The sequence below is a fragment of the Apostichopus japonicus genome, chromosome 19 (assembly GCF_037975245.1).
Source record: "Apostichopus japonicus isolate 1M-3 chromosome 19, ASM3797524v1, whole genome shotgun sequence".
Taxonomy (NCBI): domain Eukaryota; kingdom Metazoa; phylum Echinodermata; class Holothuroidea; order Aspidochirotida; family Stichopodidae; genus Apostichopus; species Apostichopus japonicus.
Window position 1 is genome coordinate 27,675,625 of NC_092579.1, and position 22,635 is coordinate 27,698,259.

The window sequence follows — 22,635 nt, forward strand, 5'->3', positions numbered from 1 at the left end:
AACAAAAATATCCAGATGGTTGACTGCAGAAGTTGCCAATACTAGTTATAAATTACACACTGTCTCGTCTGCGCTACATCCATTCGTCATTGAAAGTTCTGGAGGACAAAAAAAAAAAAAAAAAAAGTAGAAAGAAGCCACAAGTGTTTGCATTTTGTGCTCATCAATAACAAGCATAGTTGTTGTAGGACAGCGTGCATTCTTGGTTCATTTGTCAGGGAAAGCCCTGTATAGATTCTGTGTACATTCATCGGAAGGTATTGATCTGTAAACCGCACAAAGTGGGCGTCTCGCTAACAACAATGAGTCCAGCTTTATATTTGCAACAGCGATGCTACTCATGCTATTTAATAGTAGGCTTTTGATCCAAGTTGGTTTCACCTAAGGCAGATGGTGAAGTGATACAATGAAGTGCTTTATACTTAATTTGTTCTATACCTTGGAATTAGTGCACTAAGAAGATTACATTACTGTGAAACATTTTCTAGTCACTTTATCATTCACATATCATGGCCCTCATTTTTACTTTTTTTTTGTAGGATATTTAGGAGATTTTGTTGTTGTTTTTTTTTTGAGAGGAAAAACTGCAAAACTATCAGCCATAAAATTTGTGTGTTGAACAAAGGTATATTGAGGAGTTCCTTTAACTTAATGGATAGTACCTTGAAACAGGGCAATTTCTTTTTTTTCAATTTCACAGCATCAAACAAGAATATTCTTCAAGATCCTTTAAAGGAAGAGTCAGGATTTTATTTAGCTTCCAAAGCCATGCTAGGAGTCCTATATACACTATGGACAGTACTGAAGCATATATTGTAAGCTCCTTTAATATAGAAGTGTTTGTGTCATTCAGCTGCAAGATTCATGTACAAAGGGGGGAAGGGGGGTGGGGGGCAGGGAGGCATACAGATTGGCAGTATCAAACAAGAACATACTTCAAAATCCTTTAAAGGAAGAGTCAGGATATTATTTAGCTTCAAAAGCCATGCTAGGAGTCTTATGTACACTATGGACAGTACTGAAGAATATATTGTAAGCTCCTTTAATGTAGAAGTGTTTGTGTCATTCAGCTGCAAGATTCATGTACAATGGGGGGGGGGGGCAGGGGGGAGGGTGGCATACAGTTTGGCAGTATCAAACAAGACCAGAACAAAGCTATAAAGATATGTCACAAAATATTCAGTAAAAAAATTCCAAGAAAGCACATGCTTAGAGAATGATAGATGCAAACTGTTCTAGCAATATGATGTTGATTCAAAAAAAGTGGTAGGATTTCTTTCCTCACTTTGCTTTAGGACAAAACGTCTACTTTTGTTGGGTATTAAATGTAAAGAAACAGTTTTGTGATTGAGAGCATGGATGGGCCACACAATCTTATCCAACACCATAGTCTGGAAATTTTATCCATTATAAATAGCTCTTTTGTACCTTAGGTTGACACTCGTCACACAGAAAGGTATACAAATCTGGTCTTTTGTTGGCAGGCATATAAATTCCACTTAAGAATCTAACTGCCAGCTGTGGTACTATTTTGCCCGTTTGATTTCATGTGAAACTTTGTTGGTACATTCCATTGACCTTCTAGAGCAAACAATAGGTATAGTCCTATTGGTATTTGGAAAACACACACACCTACAGATTTTAACAGTGTTTACCTTATGACAAAGAGTTCTTCTTGAAGGAGAGAGGTCCCCTTTAGTTGTACTGTACTAACCTTATAGGATCTATTAAGGACAAGGCATTTTATGCATATTTTTTGTCATTTAATGTTTGTCAGAAAAATATGGCCTTGGAATTTTTTTCCTAGAAATTTTAGATAGTTAGATTTGCATGATGATGACGGAGAATTTTTAGAGGTGTAGTCAAAGAGCCCTTTGGCAGTGAAGAATATGTTTTAAGGTAACCATTGTCATGCTTTTGCATCCATTGCCAACTCGGTGAGGGGAACTGTAAACTGTTTAAAGCAGCTTGGCAATGTTTCAAATCATTGCTTGAGTCATGAAGGTTTTATCACTTTCCTTGGTTAATTCATCCTGCAGATTGTTGCGATAGTCAGTAATTATTCATACAAATATATGTGCAGGGGCAAAGGAGGGGGGTGGGGTTGGGTGGGAGGGAGGGAGTTTAGAGTTGCCAATGTGCAGTATCGTTCAGCATATATACTATATAGCTTCTTTCCTTTTTTCCATGTGAAACTGGATGACTTGAAAAGCTTGGTAAAAGCTCTGTAGATCTTTTTGTCGATTATTGGGTATACCCGATAAAAGCCTTGGAAATTTAAAGACAGTGCAATGTTCATTTGCATAGTTATGATGATTTTAATATGCCAAAAAAAATTTACATATAGCAGAGGTTATTTCTTGCAATCCTTGTGCCTTGCCAGATAAATGTGGAAGAGGTATTTTTGCAACCTAATTCACTATTAACTTTGAACAAATAACCTACTTGACCTTTCCAAATATCTTGAGAGATTCAGTTGCCTGTTTTAGCAAGTTTGAGCACAGCTGAGTTAGTGAAGAGTAGTTGGAATGAAGCACTATGTGTGTATGTTTTATGTTTACAATGGAAGCTAGGCCTGTACAGTGTTTAATACATACTGTGGTACATTAAACGTGTGAAAAAATTCAGAAAATGTCAGCTGAGTTTTCCATGCTTGGGAAAAGCAAACACTAACAATATCAAGTTTCATTTGCATTGATGATTTTAATAAAGCTTAATGTACCATGAGACTTTTAATATTCACAACATCGCCTCTATTACAGATAAAGAAACAGATATGTTTCAATAGAGCGATATGATATATATATATTTAATTATTTACAGAAATGCTTCCATTTTATTCTTAAAGGCACATGACTTTTGGACTTAGTCTGATTAAAGTGCTTATGGAAAGTACAAACACACTCGATATTAGCATTTCTCCCCCCCAAAAAAAATGAAGAATGAAAAGAAAAAAAACTTCATGAAGTTTGGTAAATTTTCTTTTTAATTTTAATTTTAATTGATGAGTTTGAGGAGAATAGTTGATGATCCTTGATTAAGTGGCTTGATTAAGTAGCATGGTGATGTTTTGAGTTGAATTTATAGCAAAAACTTCCTTCTTCGCACATTGTGTTCTCATCATCTCATGAGATGATTTATTACTGGATGTTTGAAAATATGAAGATCTTTGTTGACAAAAGTTGCTAAGTAATAAAAAGGTTGGAATGAAAACAGCATATAGTATTGAGGTAGTGATAGGAATAGTAACTTACAATATTGTGCAAGAAATGATACCCTTCCCCACCCTCCCCAACCACAGATCGGTATGTGCTACGATGTTGATGTATAAGATAACATATGGCCGTGCCTTACAATATTGTGTAAGAAATTATACTCTTCCCACACTCCCCAACCACAGATCTGTATGTGTTACGATGTTGAATGTACAAGATAACATATGGCCGTGCCTTACGATATTGTGTAAGAAATGATACCCTTCCCCACACTCCCCAACCACAGATCTGTATGTGCTATGATGTTGATGTACAAGATAACATATGACCCTGCCTTACAATATTGTGTAAGAAATGATACCCATTCCCACACTCCCCAACCACAGATCTGTATGTGTTACGATGTTGATGTACAAGATAACATATGGCCATGCCTTTCAATATTGTGTAAGAAATGATACCCATTCCCACACTCCCCAACCACAGATCTGTATGTGTTACGATGTTGATGTACAAGATAACATATGGCCGTGCCTTACAATATTGTGTAAGAAATGATATCCTTCCCCACACTCCCCAACCCCAGATCTGTATGTGTTACGATGTTGATGTACAAGATAACATATGGCCGTGCCTTACAATATTGTGCTAGAAATGATACCCTTCCCCACACTCCCCAACCACAGATCTTTATGTGCTATGATGTTGATGTACAAGATAACATATGGCCGTGCCTTACAATATTGTGTAAGAAATGATACCCTTCCCCACACTCCCCAACCACGTTGCTGTATGTGCTATGATGTTGATGTACAAGATTACATATGACCAGTAATAACATCATTTTACCTTCAGTAACTGAACACTGTTAAGTCTTCCAGCTTGTCAATTTAGCAGTTTAGAAGTTTGAACCTTCATTTAATCTGTTTGTGTACAAAATAGTTTCACTTTGACTGTTTGATTTGTTATGACATCATTAGGTGTTCATTGATGGCAAAGGTAATTCAACTTGATTCCCTAAAAGTATTTTGCTTTCCTTTTGCACCAAGAGAGAGCACTGTGTCCTTTTTTACCAGTGATCACCCTCGTGAAAGATAATTATTTTTTTTCTTAGTAGTATGCCCCTTCATATTATGAAGAACTGCATCTTTTTGGTTGTTAAATTTTTATATGTAAAAGTTGTTGAAACTTACAATAAATAGTCCACACAGCAAAACCATCAAGTGTTGCTACTGTTGTATTGCATATTATTTCATTGCTTAAATATTTAGGCAAAGTGGTTTGCTTTTCTCTACACAAAATTATGCGAAAATTTATATCTAACAGTAGATCATCACTCTTATGCACAGAATTGGAAAAAACAATAACATTCTCGATGTTTCATGATCTATAATAAGACAAAATGCTTAGTCAGGAAATTCAGATTGATACAGAAAATTGATCCCATTGGCTCCACTTTATCAAACAGATGGTTCCGTTGAACCATTGTTCTTTTGGACTGTCAAGGTCAACTTCAACTGTTTTTTTGTTGTTAAACACCTGACATCATTTTGCATTGGTCCCATCTGGGTTGAGCTATGTATACTGAAAGCTGATATCAATTAATATTTAACCAAGTTTTCTGCTAGTCTAGACTTTATGTTGTGATATTCTTCAGCGCATATGGGTAGGAGGGGAATAGAAAGAGAGAGAGGGGGAGGGAGGGGGGTCGGAGATTGAGAGGGAGTGGGATATGAAGGGGAAGGCAGTAAGACAAAGAAAAATTGTTGAGGGCAGATGTTACAAGAATGTGGTTTGGGTATCATTTGCACTTATCTTCTGTGGTTGACCCTTATTTCTTGAGTGTGGTTGACTTCCACAACCCTCTCCTTCCCTTGCTTGTTGCTTGCTGACTGCTAGTAGCCTATTGCTGCCTTTGCGGAAAATAATGAGGTTTTTCATCTGTAAATGCAACCTCCAATGGACTTTCAGGGTAACATAGACAAAGTATCCACATCCACGAAATTCCAGAGAAAACAAAAATCCTTCGAAAGGGTAGAAGAATAATTGCTATATATAACACTTACCAGTGTGGTATCGTCAATTACTAGTTATGCTTGTGATTTATTTACAGAAAACACTGGTGTGAACTTTTTGATTTGATTTAAACATGGCAATTTAGTAACTTGACCAATCAAATCACATTTCACAACATGCTTCATGTGGTAATAAAAACTTGTCGTCACGACAAAAATATGTGACTTTGTTCCCCTTGTCCCACCGAAAAAAAAGGGAAGAAAATAGCCTCCACCCCCATTGTAAAATGATATGATCCGAGCGAGTACTATCATTCACTCACAAACGACAAACATGATTTTTATAATATGGCGCTGGCTAACTCACAAATGCTTTGGGTATTGTTGTACAATATGTTTAAGCACTGACTGCAGTACGTAGGTTCAGTTCAAGACTGAAATATGCTTTATTGTTAGTGTTACAGTGTAAATAAAATGTTTGCTTAATGCAACAAGGAATTTTTTTTTCAGGGTCAAGTTCTATTGGTAGCCAAATCTCGTTTTGAATCTATTGAATGAAGTTTTGGCGGGCTTCTGTTATCCGTCTTTGTCGATAATTAACCAGCCGACCGGGTGACGGTAGCCAAGAAACCACTTGAAAATGTGGATTCTTTGTCTTCTAGTATTTTGTAAACAGGCTGTGACAAATTATTGCGTTTCTAGGGAAACAGTTGGCAAAGACATGCGGGTATCAATCTAGTAGCTTAAACTGTAATAATGTTCAGATATATTGAAGTGTTTTGTTACATCCATGATTAAATTGATGGAAGTGAGAGACTTCTAATAAAGTTGTAATGCATATTGTTTAATGTTATTTTGATTGTTGAATCAGGGGAGGTCTTTGATTTTGAAACAATTAAATAAACCTAAGGCATGGAGCCGAGCAGTTTTTACACATACTTTGCTTGGTGCGGTTTAGACTATGTTAACCGTTGAAATGAAAATAAAAATAAAATAAAACTGTTAGCAAACTGCTTATCCACTAGAGAGCCTGTCTAGGAGAATATGTAAAAGTAAGTTGGCCTGACGTTTCGATCCTAGCAGGATCTTCTTCAAAAGCTAAATGACAAGTAACAATAACAGAAGGGACAAAAACACGCACAGAATACAGACAGGGTAATGAGCATGGGGAACACAAATGAAAATAAATAAACTATCGATTGGTAGTTAATTGAAAGTTACATGCATGGGAACCTTATCATACAAGGGCAAAAGATAAAATTTGTGAAGAAATTAAATAATTTATAAAGGAGGTGTTAATACTTTGGACAGAAATGACAAGTAAATCGTTATTCATATTTTGTGAAGGTTAATTTGTTATAATTGATTTGACATAAATTACAATTTAAGAGTTGTTCATCAGACCTTCCAACTTATGATGATTGGTGTGACCGTTCTCACTTTTTTATCTCATATATTGTCTACTTTGATGCTGGTTATTCATTGTAATCATTGACATTGTATAATGATAGAGTTTTGGAATATTCCTTAATTTGAAATGTTAATCAGTTATGGCAAGCCTGGGGTTGAGTTCATTGGATGTCATCAAAATGCAGCACCGGTCCGAAAACTGTTCTTCCTTCCTGGCCAGGTAAGTCTCTCTTATGCAAATTTTTGTTGAATATGCATATATACTTTTCACTGCATGTTTTATGGGCAGTTCTAATGCAAGGGTAAATTTTGGCTTGAGGTGGGGGGGGGGGGGGGATAGATTAAGAGACTTTTATGACAGCAACTGCTAAGCCATATCTGGAACATATTTTGATGATAGTCTCTGAATAAGCATTTGGTCTCAATCTTGTTAGGAAGTTCAGCATTCCGTGGGAAGAATGTGAATTGGAGATCTAGGTTTCCTACAATTTACTTTGTTCCTCGCTTACCTGTCCCCCCAAAACCTTTGCACCTCCTACTATGCCTAGAATGAACTGGTAACCTTTTAACAATGTGCGCCCTCTATGACCAGGTTTCCTACATTTCATAGAACCACCTGTCTGGAAGTATCACCTGTTAATGTCACTTTGCTGTAATTTGAGTATCCATTTTTGATCACATTTACACTCATATCTAGTTTCCCAATGGGATCCTGTAACAGCATAGTTCTAAACCAAGCTACACATTTTTTTTTCACTTCTGGTGGAAACATCAGCAGGAGGGGCTTGCCATCATTAGGGGAATAGTTGTCTGGAATTTAACAGAATTCACACTAGATTCACACCTGACCTTGACAATATTTGACTGAATAATGTAGGATTTAAATTTACTCATAAATAGTTTGTCTTTCATATTCAAGTATGATGTTTTCTTTGAGTTCTTCACTACACTTATTATCCTTGTTGCAAATCTCCATTTTGCTCTTCTCAGGGTAAAATGATCAGTTGGTGTGGTGATAATACTCTTCACTTGTGGGAGATCAACAACAGACAAGATAACGATGTCCTAGAGGAGGTTCAAAACTACTTTATGGAAGGAAAGTGAGTATTTCCCTTTTCCTATCACCTCACAGAGGAGAGTCAAAATTGGTAAATGTTCCTCAATTAATCTCAGCTGAGGATAAAGTGTCGTGTGGCAATACCGTGATATATATAACATCCTTGCACTTCTTGGTAAGGTCACCTAGCAACCCTCCCTTCTTGGTATTGTCACACAAGGACTGCCAGTGTTATGTAAGGTACAACTGCCTTTCATGATACAATAATTATCACAGTAACTTCCAATAGCAAGTCAAGTTACCTAGTTAGTAGCTTTATTTAATTCAGTGGTTTGTAGTTTGCCCTCATATTTATTATTCACATTTACATCTTTAAGAAAGTCTTTATCCTTCCTATTCATAAGAAAAAAACTTAATAACCTGGCTGTTGAGACAGTATTACAAGATGATCTTTCCTTATTCCTTCCTCCTCCTTCTCTGCCTCTACAATTCCTTTCCTCTATGTTTCCTCCTCTTCTTCTCCCTTTTCTCTTTCCTCTTCTACCTTCCCGTCTCTCTTACATTCTTTTCTCCATCTCCCGCCTTCCATTCTCCCTCCTTCCATTCTTCTCCCTCCTTCCATTCTTCTTTCTCCTTCCATTCTTCTCCCTCCTCCCATTCTTCTTTCTCCTTCCATTCTCCCTCCTTCCATTCTTTCCATTCCCCCCCCCTCACCACTAATTTTGAATCAAGTCGATGCATCATGTCCACTCTTATTACAGATTGAAGAAAGTCTCTGTGTGTTGCCTGTCTATGGACTCCACTGCTTTCTACATCGGCACGGAAGGTGGTAACATACTCGTGATGGACGTCCCTAAATTTGAGCTAGATAATGACCACGTCATCTACCAGGATGTCGTTATGCAAAAGTAAGCAACCGAACTGATTTCAAGGATTTTTGTCACTTTGTGGTAGTTTGGTCAATTTTTGTTTCCATAACTGCCAAACATTTTGTTCCCCCCCCACAATAAGTGTAGTAGTCAGTTCAATTTTTGACCATCCCTGCTACTTTTACTGGATGAAACCACTTTAATTAATAAATTGTAACTAACACTTAATTTAAAACTCATTACATACCAGTAGAATTGAACACTGGTTTGCTGTAACTTCTAAGCAAGAAAGGTTGTGTTGCATTCTCTCTATTGTGGGTGTTACATTTGAGGTTTGTAGTGGCCTCCAAAGAAACCCAAAACTTAACTCTTTGACATTTATAAGAAAGAAATATTAAAATTGATGTTGATTACTAATGTTCAAAACTTGTTAATGTTACTAGTCAAACAAACCATGGACAGAAAACTGACTAGGAAGGTATAAAAATTGTTGTGAAAGACCAAATACTGGACTACTTTTTGGCTTACATGGTATTCCCTGCCATAGCATAACCATAAACAAATCAATTTAAAAAGTGTTAAAGTTTATCTTTTGGTTTGGTCCTAAGAAGGTACTTGGATGTGGTTTCTTTTGTAGAAGTAATGTTTGTAAATTTATGTTAATTTGAGAAGAGGTTTGGATGAAAAAAGAATGTGTTGGCTAGAACAGGATTGAACCAATCATGTCAGGATTACAAGTCTTTATGGTCTACTCCTTGTGTCAGACTCCCATCAGAAAATTAATATCACTTCCCATCTTAGCTATTCCAAGAAAGTTCAGCAACATTGCCAAAGCCCAACCTGTCTGCACTCATTCTCAACACATGAACATAGGAACAACTGTCGAATGCCTCTGCCCTAACGGTAGTTGTCGTGGTTTCAAAGTTGAGAATATTATTCAGCTAGAGCTGAGTCTCTTGCCTCCCAGATATCTGCAACCTCCTCTTTCCTGCTCCTCCTCATCGGCTTGCCTTCAAAATCGTATCTCCATCAGTAAATAATTCTCCTCGGAAACTGATTTCCAAGGCCGGAAGGCAAAACACACAGAGAGTCTGTAAAGATATAAGTAATTCAACAGTGATGAGATAAGATAAAAATAAAAATCCATCACTTAGGATTTCCTCTCCCCCCTCCCCCCCCCCCTCGAGGGCCGGTATGATACAATAGATACGTCGCTTAGCCATTTGATCCTCAGGCGTAGTTACGATAGATACCTCACGTGCGGTATCTCAGTTTTTTTTTTTTTTTTTTTTTACTCTGGTCTCCATCCAACTGTCTGGGGAATGATTAACTCTCGTGCAGGAGACATCGAGATGGAAAAATGGGAAAAAATATCGTTCGTTGCTATTTAGGAAGTTGACCGTAGTAATTCATAACTCATTTACGGCAGCTAGCTGCGGTGAATTGCCCTTTGGAAATGATAAGCTTGGTTGGTTTGTTTGGTAGACAAACCGTGGAATAATTGATGTAACAGCGGTTACGGTAGCTAATATGGAGAGTTAAAGAGGGGAAAATTCAGTTACATGGTGTCTCAATGAATGGTAAATTTATATAATTTGATTGTGTGGATTCTGATGTATTTAGAAACTAAAGAAAGAATCGTAGAGGGTTGTCATGTCTAGTGGATGTTATGCCGTTGTGATGTTAAGTAGCAGATTCTTGAGGAGAAACCTTTGCGGGTTGTCCAAAGGCAAAATTGGTCATTAAGAGAGATAAATTTCAATTGAAAGGTTTGCTGGTGGGTATGTTTACTGTGAGTAAAGGAGTCATCAGCGATTTCATAATCTGGCTACATACCGAAAATGTAATATATGAAAATGGACAAATTGCTAAACATCCATGAAGAAAATCCACACCAAATGTGTGTTTGGATTGTAGCGGGTTAAGTATTACCTGAAAAATTGAGCAATATTCAGTGCATTATTTATTTCTTTGAGAAATGTTTGTTGCTGAGTTTAGGAGTTTCATTTCAATAGGTTTTGAAATAATTAATGATCCTGTTACATATTGTTAAAGACTTGTACAGCTAACCCCGTCAGCTCTTTTACCATACATCAGTCCTGTTGGCCGATGTCCTTTTTGCAGTTCATACAACCTCCTATTTGGTGGACAGCAAATCTGCAGTAGTATCTCATAAAGCAGTATAGTTTTGCACAAAATCTGTTGTTTCTTCCAAGGTCAATAAGAAAGCCCACTCGCCTTAACTTAAAACTGTTCAATTTTCATTTCAAATAAACAACAAAATCTGTCCTTGTCGTAATCTCTGGCCTTTCATTATAAACAAATAAGGCAAGAGTAAAATGGATTTGTTAGTTACCTGATGAATAAAATGTCTTTGGGCGGGAAAAAGCTAGGATGTCTTTCTCGCTTTAATCAGTCGAAAAGTAGTATTTTGATCAGGACTAATGTTATTTGTATTAAACATGTTTGGTAAAATTGTTAAATTGCAAGTACCTAGTGATCAACTGCCAGTTTACTGCTTGTAAGGAGTAGCTATGGAAAGAAATGTGATGCAATTATCATGTACTACAGTAAACTACAGTATGTTAAGTATGTGATAATGCAGTAGTTACAACCTTAGTACTTAGAGAAGGAGAGGGAATGCCTTGCAATACAGAATAGTAAAAAAGGCTTTAACTTCCTCAGACCGACCTATTTCACAATTATGGGACAAAGGTTATCGAAAGAATACGAGTAGCAGAAGCACTTTGAGTTAGGCATGTCTGTAGGATTTTGTAAAATTCTCTACCTTAAGGACAATTTTATGAAATGTTAGAAAATTAGCTTTTTAAGCAAGAGGTTGTTTATTTAACTCGGTCTGGAATTTTGAACTTGTTTTGATGGCTGATGTTAATTGGATCGTTTGCCATAATTGTGTCAACCCCTGAGAGTATACTATTCTTTTGATCAGAATAACATGGAAAAGGAGTCATACAGTCTCCATAAGTGATTGTAATTCAATGAAAGGTATTATTATCATTGGAACACTGTGTGTCAAGTTTTCCCCAGGGCAATTCATTCTCCTAATATGTTACATCATAGCTTCACTGACAGTGTCCAGTATCAGAGTTTGGTCCCTACCGTTGTGTTACAGGTACCATACCTTCAACAGTGAACTTAAAATGTTAAAGCACTTAAATGTGTAGCAATGCAATGTGTCCTTGCCGCATTAAGATTTGAACTGACTATTTCAGCCCAAAGATAAAGCTACTTACTGCACGAGAGGACCGCACACTTGATACTAGCTATTCTTGCTTCTTGTTTTTCTTCTTCTTTCTGTTAAGCGTGCCTGATGATTACAAAGTCAACCCTGGTCCAGTTGAAGCCATCTGCCAACATCCTACAGAGCCAGAAAAGGTACATGGGTTATTATTTGTCTCCTAGACAAAAGGAAAATTTTCAATAGTCGGTTTTTACAAAGAGGAGATAGTCAGCTGGCTGTGAGAGAAGCTTTAATAAAAGAGAGGCTTGTGTTGGTGTTTAGTAATGGTCTACTTACCCTAGGGTTGGGTTAATTGACAGGGTACTTGCCTCTACTGGTAGTAGTCACATCATTTACTGAGATGTTCTCGGGGACGCCCTCCGTTAGGTCAGCGATGATGCTCTCATATTTTTAGATCCATAAGACTAGATGATCTTGTCCATATAGTAATATTGCAGAAGGGAAAAGCTGCCCACCTGGTCTCTATATTTTCAAAATGAATGTTCAGTGGACCAACAAAAATTTATGAAAGGAATAGATACCTTTGTCTCAGGCCGTCTTCAGTACAAGGCGATCGAAAATATACCTGGCTGGCTATGCAATTCTTTGGCCTACTGGGTATTTTATTTTGAACTACTTTGTCGCTTACCCTACGAATGCAAAGTGACAGGTACGTCGTGTTGATAATGTTGGATATATATATATTCCCCTATCTCTGCTAGCTTCTGATTGGCTACAATAGAGGCCTGATCGTAATCTGGGACAGCAAGGAGTTGCAAGTGGACGCCACCTTCGTCTGTAACCAGCAGTTGGAATCCCTGTGTTGGCGGCGAGACGGCGCCCAGTTCAGCAGCTCACACTCAGACGGCAGCTACACAGTCTGGGACATAGAAACCATGACCGCCACGAAGGACGCTACGGTACCATATGGTAAGTATTTGTGGCATAGTGTGTGGTTGCCATGACAACATTCATTCAGGATTATGGAAACTATGCTACTTGTTTATTTATTGTAATAGAGAAGTCAGCAACCTTTGTACATTTTCACAGTTAATGCAAGCCCCTGGGCGAAATACATGTTCCTTTCATAAGGGGTCATGTGATGTTACAGGCAGGTGCTGTGGATTTTTGTCTAACTTTCCATTGCCTAGAGAGGTAAGAGGTTGCTCTTTGACCTATTGTTCTCCTCTACATGTGTTCTGCAAGATAGTAAGTATTTACCTTCAAGAGATCCATCTCAAATTTTTGATTTGCTTTGTTTGTTTAGGGTCTGCAAGTTTGCTGTAGCCTTAAACTATCTGACATATTTTTTTAAGCAGCTGGTTTTGATTGTAATATAAATATCCCTTCTTTTACAAATCAAAGTAAAAGACACCTTTGAGGTTTTCACCAAATCAAGGTTAATTACCGAGTATTCAACGAATTTGATTTGAGCTTCAAAAATGATGTATTTCAAAGCAAATTTGAAAAAAAAATCAATGATTAGCTTCTCTATATTTTGAAATGAAAACATTGGCATACCAGAATTATTACATAGGTAGATTATCTTCATTAAATGATACTTAATTATCAATATGTGGCGTCTTTATTGATGATAAATGAATACCTTATAGCATTCATAGAGAACAATGCTCTAGTTTAAGTTAGGGAAGCTAGTAGGTTGTGGTGGTAGCTCAAGCTAGTTATAAATAATATATATATATTATAGAACAATGGTATAAGAGATATAAAAATGAAACCTGGTGAGCTTTGATTATTTGAAATAACGTGACCTGTGAACAAGATGAACATTTTATATGAAGCGCGATAATTTTGGGATTCCTTGAAAAGATTGTTCATTTTGTTTTTCCTCTTCTCTGAAATAAAGTTGTCTGTAGGTCTCAAGAACCTTGTAAGACAAGTTGTCTCACATGGCTTGGGAAGAGTTTGTGAAAATGTGATTTTGTTTACAAGACATTGGGTACAAGGAATCTTTGGTATTACTACCCTTACATTAGTGATGTAGATACTACAAGACTGAAAATTATATTTCAACTTTTACTACAATGACTTACCAAAGATTCCTGTGAAGTTAATGTCAGTTTTGTCACAAAGATTGCAAGACACTTTTTTTATGGGAGATTTTCATTCATTTTGAGGACAGAGTGTTTGATAGGTAGATGTATTAATAAAGATCTTTGCATAAAGATCATGTTAATGTTAAATGCGATCATGTTAGAACTGTGTTATTGTGGTTTGTATACATTAGTTTGATCGTCCATCTTGTCCTTCTATATATCTCTCTTATATGTCAGACCATTGTGGCCCTCTGTTCATCAATAGTTTGTCTTTGTGAGAGGCAATAAATAAGCCCCCCTCCCATCCATGCTCCCTCCCACCTCCAACAATAATGAAGAAAGAAGGAAACATAATGAGAAAAAAATGAAATCAGTCCTGTCCTAATTCGTCCATAAAATGATTTCATCACACCTTATTTTCAGATCTACGGGAACCACTTTTACCAATAGTGTCAACATTCCTTCCTTTTCTAAGTAGAGAGTGTTGGGATTTTATTTTTGGGGCAACTTTGAGGTGAAACTGAATAAAATGGACCGTTGTATTTTCAGTATGTTTTTCCTTTCAAATAGCCTCCTAGAGTGTATGAGGATAGGAGATGTTCGTAGCAGTTTTTAAACTTGAAAGTGACAGGGTGATATTTAGAAGACAGAAAGTATGCTTCTTAATGGGATTGTGAAGCACCATCGAAATCACTGTAGGTGTTAAAATGGAGTGTTTAAGCTGAGAAATATGCTTTACAGTAAGAAGTGCTTTTCAGTATCAGTTTTAGCTCAGAACATGTAAGACAAGGGGTCTGTATTGTCCAAGGACAACGTACAACGGACAATACTATTGAGTAGGTTTCACATACCACCAAATTAAGGGAGTTGTAGCTGAATTATCAAGTTCATTTGTTCCGCACAAATGCATCCACAAAATTTGTTCTCTGAGCACGAGTGGAATCATCGGTTTGTGACGAGCCTAATCTTTTAGCAGCATAAACGACATTTGCAATTTGTAATAATTATAGAATCATAGAAAAATTTAAATATTGCGTATTAAACTTGCCCCTTATGGACATGTGCTGTAAAAAATATTTTGGACCGACTGGTTAGGCTCAGAAATTTCTTTACCAGGAAGTAGGAAACTAACATTGTTCGAAAGGGTAAGCATTTGTTGTGACACACTAATGCAAGAGAACTAACATGTAGTTATTTGCTTGCAGGGATGTGTTACCTTGCAAGCACATCCAGTGCTTTAAGTGGCCAATATCGTAGTTTGCGAGGGTTTGAAACAAAAAAAATATTCAAGAACTGCTTTCCTTCCCATATTTTTAGATTATAGGTTTAGAACTTGACAGTTTGATTGCCATCTGCAAATCTTACGATGTTTATCAAAACTCCTTTCCTCTTGTTTAAACTATTTTGATACTTTCAACCGTTCATACTTTTTTTCTGTCATTTTCTTTTGTTATTCGATAGTTGGTATCCGATCTTTTCCACTAAATCTTGTATAGTTTAAACAAAAAATCATAAATAAAGAAGAATAGCTTTCTTTGGCATTCCACCATGTTGCTTCTACTTTTTTATTAACATTCCAGGGAAATGAAAAGAAAAGAAAAAAACCCATCACATTCATAGCTTCAAGAACTGTTACAACCTAACCTTGCAAACTCTATTAATATGATCTTGCGTTTCTATTTAGCCTCGATAAGTGTTGCAGTGAGTTAGGTCATTGTACGGTTGGAGCTACTCCAGTCATCCCCAGTAATCTTTCCCCAACTCCAGTCACTCGCTTATCGAGATCTCTTTGGGTGAAAAAAAAACCACCTTTGTTAGAATCTTTTCATATGAAAGAATGGTCGACTCGAACCTATGGACTCATTGCAACACTGACCCAAAATTAATATATATAAATTTCTTTGCAAAGAATAAATTTGTCAGCTACTTGCCTACCCATGTCCTGGTGTGTTTCTATCTCCTTTTTTGTCCAAGCAATATTTCCTTTCCCGACTAACAGTGTTCTGTCGTCGTTGTTTTTTTGTACTTTTTTTTTTATTATAATCACATCCTCTCCTCTTTCTTCGTCAGTCCTTCACAAATTCCTACTTTTTCTTGGGCCCTTTTGTTTCTCTGTACAGCCCGAGAGTTTCTACAGGGGGTCAAAAAGGCGGGCGTGAAATTCTCCCGGCTATTTGCCCTCCGAGAGAACGGGAATAATAAAATGCTGGCAGAGATTACCCGATACGCGGTAGACGACATGCAGTTTACTAAATCTCACAAAGACAATAGTTACATCATTATGAATGTGGATGAAACAAACGCTCCTTTCACAGACCCAATTGTTCCATATGGTAGGTCTGCACTTCAGTTCCACCTCCCCCATCCCCCCACCCCCTCCCCCACAAAAAAAAACCCATCCTCTACTTTCTTGTCCAAGATGTCAGCATTCATCCCTTTCCTCCATCTTTGCTCCATCCTCTTCTGTTTTTTTTCTTCCGTTTTCTTGTTTGGTATGCATTCACCTGTCGGCCTGTGGTGCTGTTTTACTTCATGCTTGCTGCACTCTTCTTTCAAAAGCTTGTCTGTCGTGGTTGGCCTGTAAAAACTTGTCGTGAGTCAAACGGAGCAGGGGTGCGTGTGTGTGACGTACCTGGCGATGCTGGTTACCTTTATTATTAGTTGCAGCATTTTCTTTCTAGTACTCTTGTTTTGATCTCACAATGGATTTAGTTTTTCTGTTTCCAGTTTTACACATCTTTTTTTGTTACTTTTTAGTCACTTTTCACCATTTTTTTCACAAGTTTCTCAAAGATTTTTAGTTTCTTTTCTTTTGGAGGATTTTAGCGAAATATTCTTTTCGCAAGCACTGTCAGGCTTTCTATAGAGTACTAGTAATTTGGAAATTAGTAGAATCCTTTGTATTTTCTTTAAGAACGTTTAATTTTTACAGGTTCTCTCAAGCATACCAGATGTTGTTGTACATTGGCTTCAGAATTTCATCCAGGGGGATGCCCTTACCATCTTTCTAATAACCTACTAGACTTCAACTTTTAATCTTCTGCTGACAGGAGAATTATTTTTCTGTTTGTTCATTGCTTAGTATTGCCGGCATTGTCTGTCGAATTTTTCTTTGTACGTTTTGAAGTCTGCAAAAGAACTATTTTCTTGTTATCAAGAGGCAGAAAATGTTTTGAAAAAAGCAGTTTGATGTTCAAGTATATTTATTGCTGAGAAAACTTGGGCTGAAAATGCAAACAGATGCTTTAACCATTAAGAAAGGCTCTATTTGGTAGATATAAGGGATGTCCAATGCACTTTTTGCCATGCTAAGAATCCAGCAGACTAGATGTTTTAAGACGTCTGGAGTTGTGTAGATTTGTGGTATTGTGTATTGAGATGCCTTGCTATGTTGAATCCCTCAAGCAATAAGAAATCAACTTTGCAATGTATGACACAAACAGAGAATATTTCAGGAAATGTCTCAAGTGTCTTGTTTTTTCAAATTTATTGTCAGCTCTTGTTTGTTTAGAGACTTTGATTTTGGTTCAAGGTAAAATTATCTCCTATAAAATTCAGGGATGCAATTTTTGTTATTGACCTTTTTCAGACTAGGTTTACTAATGCTCAAATGAAACAGTAGTCACTCCTGATATCACTGTACTATGACATCTCTGCTGCAGAGTTCATCACATATTAAATCTAATGCTACCCTTTTAATATTGGTTCTTAGCTTGTTTGAAAATAGTCATCTTGTGCAAGTTACTGTATGTGCATTAATTATTAATTAGCTGTGACTCATAGGGTGTGGTCGAAATTTGCAGTATTTTCAAGCCTTTGACCCTGTTATTCGTCAACAGGTTTGTCGGGTACACTGCTGTAACTAGGTTACATCTCCAGTCTATACTCTTTAGAATAGTTTATTCAATAATATCGGTGTCAGGTTAAAATTGTCTTCTGCGATCAATACGTCATTCGTCTATGAATATGAATTCTGGAATATCTTTCAGATCTCGGTCTGGCCCAAGAGAAATGGAGAAACAAAAAAACTGAGTAAATGTCTTTAACAATTTGGAAAATTCACTTGAATGCAATTTGTTTTAATATCAGAAGAAACAAACATATCAGTAAAGAGTAAATAAGGGACACCAGACGTTTACAATGAAAGCAGACAATAAAGTCAAACAATAAGAAGGAATGAAAAATAAATTAATTTTGCGGCTGTTAACAAGCTTTTGGTGGTCATGATGGTCTTACCTTACTTCATATGAAAAAGGTTAAGGACTTGATCAAGTCTAAAATGTCATCACAGAGACACCGTTTGATTGAGAATAGTTTACTGTCACCTTGAACGATAAAACAGGCTTCGCACTCGTGACAAACAAGCAGCCCATGGTCAAGACTTTTGGAATGTGATTTTGCTGCAAATCTTTCTCTCTTTGCCTCTGGTTCCTTTTTGGATGGGTTTAATCTGTTGATCATTTTGTCGTGGATTTTTTTGATGAACCGTCACATTTGTACGATCACGGCGGTTTGGCAGATCACTTCCTGGATACACTTATCCCAGACACCCTAAAAATCGCAGGTATTTACAAAGAGTGTCGACCGATCATTTGGTTCTTTTTCTAGGTTTGGTGGTAATTTGCTGTTGATAAATGGGAAATTGTCAACGGACCAATTGCCCACTGTTTCAAATTATCTTTTTTTTTTGATCAAGCAAATCTTTGTCTGGAGATTTTTCATTGACTTACCTCACGTCATGTAGAAGATCTTCGCAGTTTGGGGACCGGAGAGATTTTGCCTGCTCGATTCTACACTTGTGTGATGGATTTGAGGCAGCATTTTGGTTCCGACTTAAACTGAGCTGTCTTACTTGATGGACACTTATTGATTGACTGCCACTAGGGATGTGTCATGGATCCATATTAATCCTGTTCATATGGTTTAGTTTTCATTGTGGATATTTTGTTTTCCTATTAATTCTATCAAATACTGTCACATCACCGAAGCATTTAATTAAACCAACTGTCCTTGATTTGGTATAAACCATCATATGGAGATCCTCGTGGATTATGTCATGTGATCATAGATCCACTTTGATCCTTGTCATTGTCATTTGGTTTGCATCCGGATCTTATCGGATGCTATATGTTTACCTATTGGATCCATGTTTGATCCTCACCCATTTGATTTGTCTCTTATAGGGATTCCTATGGATTTTGGTAATATGCATTGAGTTCATGGATCCACTTTGATCCTTGTCATTTAATTTGGTTTGCATCAGGATCATAATGGATTCTATGTGATTACTTAATAGGTCCGTGTTTGATTCTTACCCATATAATTTGTCTCTTACAGGGATTCTTATGGTTGGCTGGTATGTACTGAGTTCATGGGTCTGTTTTGATCCCTACATGTATGATTTGTTTGAAGAACCTATGTATTTTTACCATTTGCTAATTCATGAATCCATTTTGATTCTTTGCTTGGGATTTAGATCCTTTGGAATCCCCTGCGGATTCTATTATCATGGATCCTACCTCCTGGTACTGTTTTGATCCTTATGATTACGACCATGATCCTTGGACCCTAATTGATCTTGAACATTGATCCCTTCTTACACAATGTTACCTCTCAAATCCATCTTAATCCACAGCCTTTGTTCTTCAATGACGGATCTAGAGTCAGTCTGTAGGTTGTCGGTCAATGAGCTGTCAAATCCTGTTATATGTCTTTGAGGTGTGCCTTTTCATGTCCACGTTGAGTTTTTACACTCACTCAGTATCCATGTCCCCATAAGGAGCTTCTTTTGTTCCTTCCACTGGTGTCTCTTCGGAGCTTCTTTTGTTTCGCCGTGAAGTCTCTGTTTTGTATTTGCCTAAGACAAAACATCATCAGTGTGATGAATATAATCTTTGAGAGACTTTCAACCATCGTAGAGAATTGAAGATGATTAACCAAGGATAGAGAGAGTGAATACATCAGCCACCTCTGGTACCTCGTACAGTGAATTTAGTGAGTTATCTCGTTATTTTCGAACACACTGTAGTGTCGATGGGGAACAAGGAGGGGGAGGAGGTGGACAGGAATGTGGATGTATAACATTAATGTCATATCTCTTCTCCTCGACTCCTCTCCTCTTCTCGACAATGCTCCTTTCCCTTCACACATTATCTACGATGCATACCTAGAGCATCGGCCCCGCCGTTCAGCAGAAGATAATGTTTCAGTTCTAACTTTGCAATTTTCTCCTCCGCCAGGGCCAGGAGTCACCTTTGTGTAAAAGAAGATAAAAAAACCCATCCCCGGAGAGCGGAAGCCTTTTTAAATCACTGTGTGAATGCAAACACTAATTACTGCATGATACTGTGTGACAAACACTAATTACTGTGTGATCAGAAGTGGACAGCCTTCTCTTTATGCTTGCATCCCAAAACATTTATCATAGTATAAATAATAACTAAAAGTATTAAATTTTAATAAAGATAAGGATGAAGGATGTTTCCGAAGATGTTAAAACGCAGCCGAGTGTTTTTGGCGAAAGCCAAGTTATTTTGGCTGGCAGCGTGCCGATTGTTAGGTTCCAGCTAGATATCAGATTTTGTGTTTAGTAACAATTTGGAAAGCTGTTTTAAAATGGAGAAAAAATTGCATCTTTCCCGGATGAAATTACCCCACTCACTTTATTGGGGCCGAGGCTCGAAGCCATTACCTCAAAGGTGCCCTCTGATGGTATGCTGCTGTTATTTTCTCAACCGTAGCCCATAACACAGTTTTAAGATAATACTTACACTTTATCCTCCCAGTCCCAGATTAGTTTGCAGGTAATGGTTGTGTCAGTATTAACATTAAATACGTTTGTCAAGAAGAGGGGAGTACCGATTCAACAAAACACAAGATGTCAAAATGAATTTTGAACCAGAGTGGCTTTGGAGGATGATTTATTAATATTTGATATGGTAAATTGTTAAAGAGATTGTACGACTCTCTTACAGTGGAGGCAAACTTTGCCCAAAGACCTCAGAAGCCAATGCAGTTTTTCGGCTCTCATTTTCTCACACAGATCTGAATGAATCATCCATCCTTTTACAGACATTTGGATTACTCATCATTTTACCGAAACCTGTCAGAATGTTTTGCAAATGTATGTTATGGGAGAGGGGTTCTAATTTCACAAAATTTCTCACAGAATCCTAGGGAGTAACCCCAAGTGGGGGGTATAAACTTTGCCCCAATTTTTCCTTTTTTGTTTTTTGGTTTGGATAAATTGGTTTGGCTTTTTGTATCTGCAAAGTGTCGGAATACGCTGTTCGACAATGAAGGACCCCCCACCCACCCTATCCTACCCACATTCCTCCCACTCCCCTCCCACCCAAAGAAAACCAAACCAAAAAGGAAAATAGAGAGAGAGGAAATTGAAAGATGTTCCCAAACACAGATTTATAAAATTCACTAACTGCTGGATTTGATCTCCGCAGGATGAAGCTCACAGATGCTCCGGTGTCTTTTTGTTTTTTTTAAATTAAGATGAAAAATTGATAGACAGAAATGATATTGCTTTCCTTTCTGGTTGTTTATCTGTTAGAAGCATGTGTACATATCATAAATGTTTTATTTTCTGCATGCAACATTCAGTTGGTTTAGCCTTCAGTGTTATTTTTGTTGTTGTTGACATGTCACTCTTTGTTTTCTGCTACTGGCCAATAGCAGAGCATGCCAACTCTTCGGACACGCCCTCTTTTTATATTTGACTTGCATGTATCTTGGACAGTCATCTTTAATAGTTTATCATCAGAAAGGATTTACTTTGAAAATTGTTAATGTTGTTCATATTTTGTTTTTGGGGGTGTAAAATAAATTAATTTATAAATCTGAACTTTTTGGATCATTTGTATTTGAGGGACATTTTAATTCTTTCTCACAGATGTTATCTCGTTTGGAATGTCACCTTTGCGAAATGTATAATTTCAGTAAAATATGTTAACGAATGTTGTGTGTAGTTTAATATGAATACATTGCTGTGATTAAAGCTTAAGTACATATGCCCAAATACCCAACAGGAATTTCCCAACAACTAGCAGACATATTAAAAATGAGATTAAGTTTTCATACAATGCTATTGCTGAAACAATTTCTCTTTATTAATTATTTTCTCTCAATATTTGCCATACTAACAAAGAGAAGTAATCATCAAAATATGCTTGTACAAAAAAAAAGCAAAAAAAAAAAAAAAAAGGAGGTTAAAAGAAGAAGAAGAATATAATAACTTTATAAAGCTGGGGGGTCGCTCTGTTTGCTAATTGTAAATTTAGTACATTATCATTTTAGTTGAACTGTATTCATGAAAACTGATTATTAAAAAGTCTGCCTATGAATTAAATCGTGTGTCTGTAATAGCTGTGAATTAGACTTAGGATGTAATTACTCAATACAAAATAATGTCTCCATTTAGGAATACAGAGGGATTGTAAATTGAGGGTCTGATTAGGGATCAAATTTATGGCCACATAGGGTCCTACATTTAACTGAGACTGTCACTCCAGCTGTTCTTTTCATGAAAAGGAGCTTTTTTTTTTAAATTTAGGATTGGACTCATACTTAAAGGAACAGCTTGTTGAATAGTTTCCAAAAGAGATTGATTAGTTGTTTTTTTTGCACTCGTCCTTGTCAATATTGATACTCACTTAGTGAAGCCTACATTAGGGAAATTGGTCCTTGTCGTTGAAGTGAATTAGTATGTGATGTTCAGATTAGCTAGATAAAAGCAAAAATGAAAAAAATAAATAAAAAGA

At 36.9% G+C, this 22,635-nt stretch overlaps 1 protein-coding gene and 1 long non-coding RNA gene across 12 annotated transcripts in view; one reads left to right on the forward strand and one right to left on the reverse strand.

The window, feature by feature from the left end:
* LOC139960496 (LLGL scribble cell polarity complex component 2-like) overlaps window positions 1-22,635 on the forward strand; it is a 70,594-nt gene that overhangs the window by 16,817 nt on the left and 31,142 nt on the right. For 10 of the 11 annotated variants that reach the window (XM_071958894.1, XM_071958893.1, XM_071958895.1 and 7 more), the window contains exons 4-9: window positions 6,779-6,860; window positions 7,631-7,740; window positions 8,459-8,605; window positions 11,890-11,962; window positions 12,530-12,737; window positions 15,985-16,197. In XM_071958894.1, coding sequence (XP_071814995.1) covers window positions 6,779-6,860; window positions 7,631-7,740; window positions 8,459-8,605; window positions 11,890-11,962; window positions 12,530-12,737; window positions 15,985-16,197 — 833 coding nt within the window. The remainder of the gene's footprint in view (window positions 1-6,778; window positions 6,861-7,630; window positions 7,741-8,458; window positions 8,606-11,889; window positions 11,963-12,529; window positions 12,738-15,984; window positions 16,198-22,635) is intronic. The other variant, XM_071958900.1, reaches the window with a different exon arrangement.
* LOC139960499 (uncharacterized) lies at window positions 8,694-11,930 on the reverse strand. The gene is made up of 2 exons (XR_011790546.1): window positions 11,821-11,930; window positions 8,694-9,657 (listed from the first exon to the last, which is right to left on the reverse strand). It is a non-coding gene; the product is annotated as an uncharacterized lncRNA (long non-coding RNA).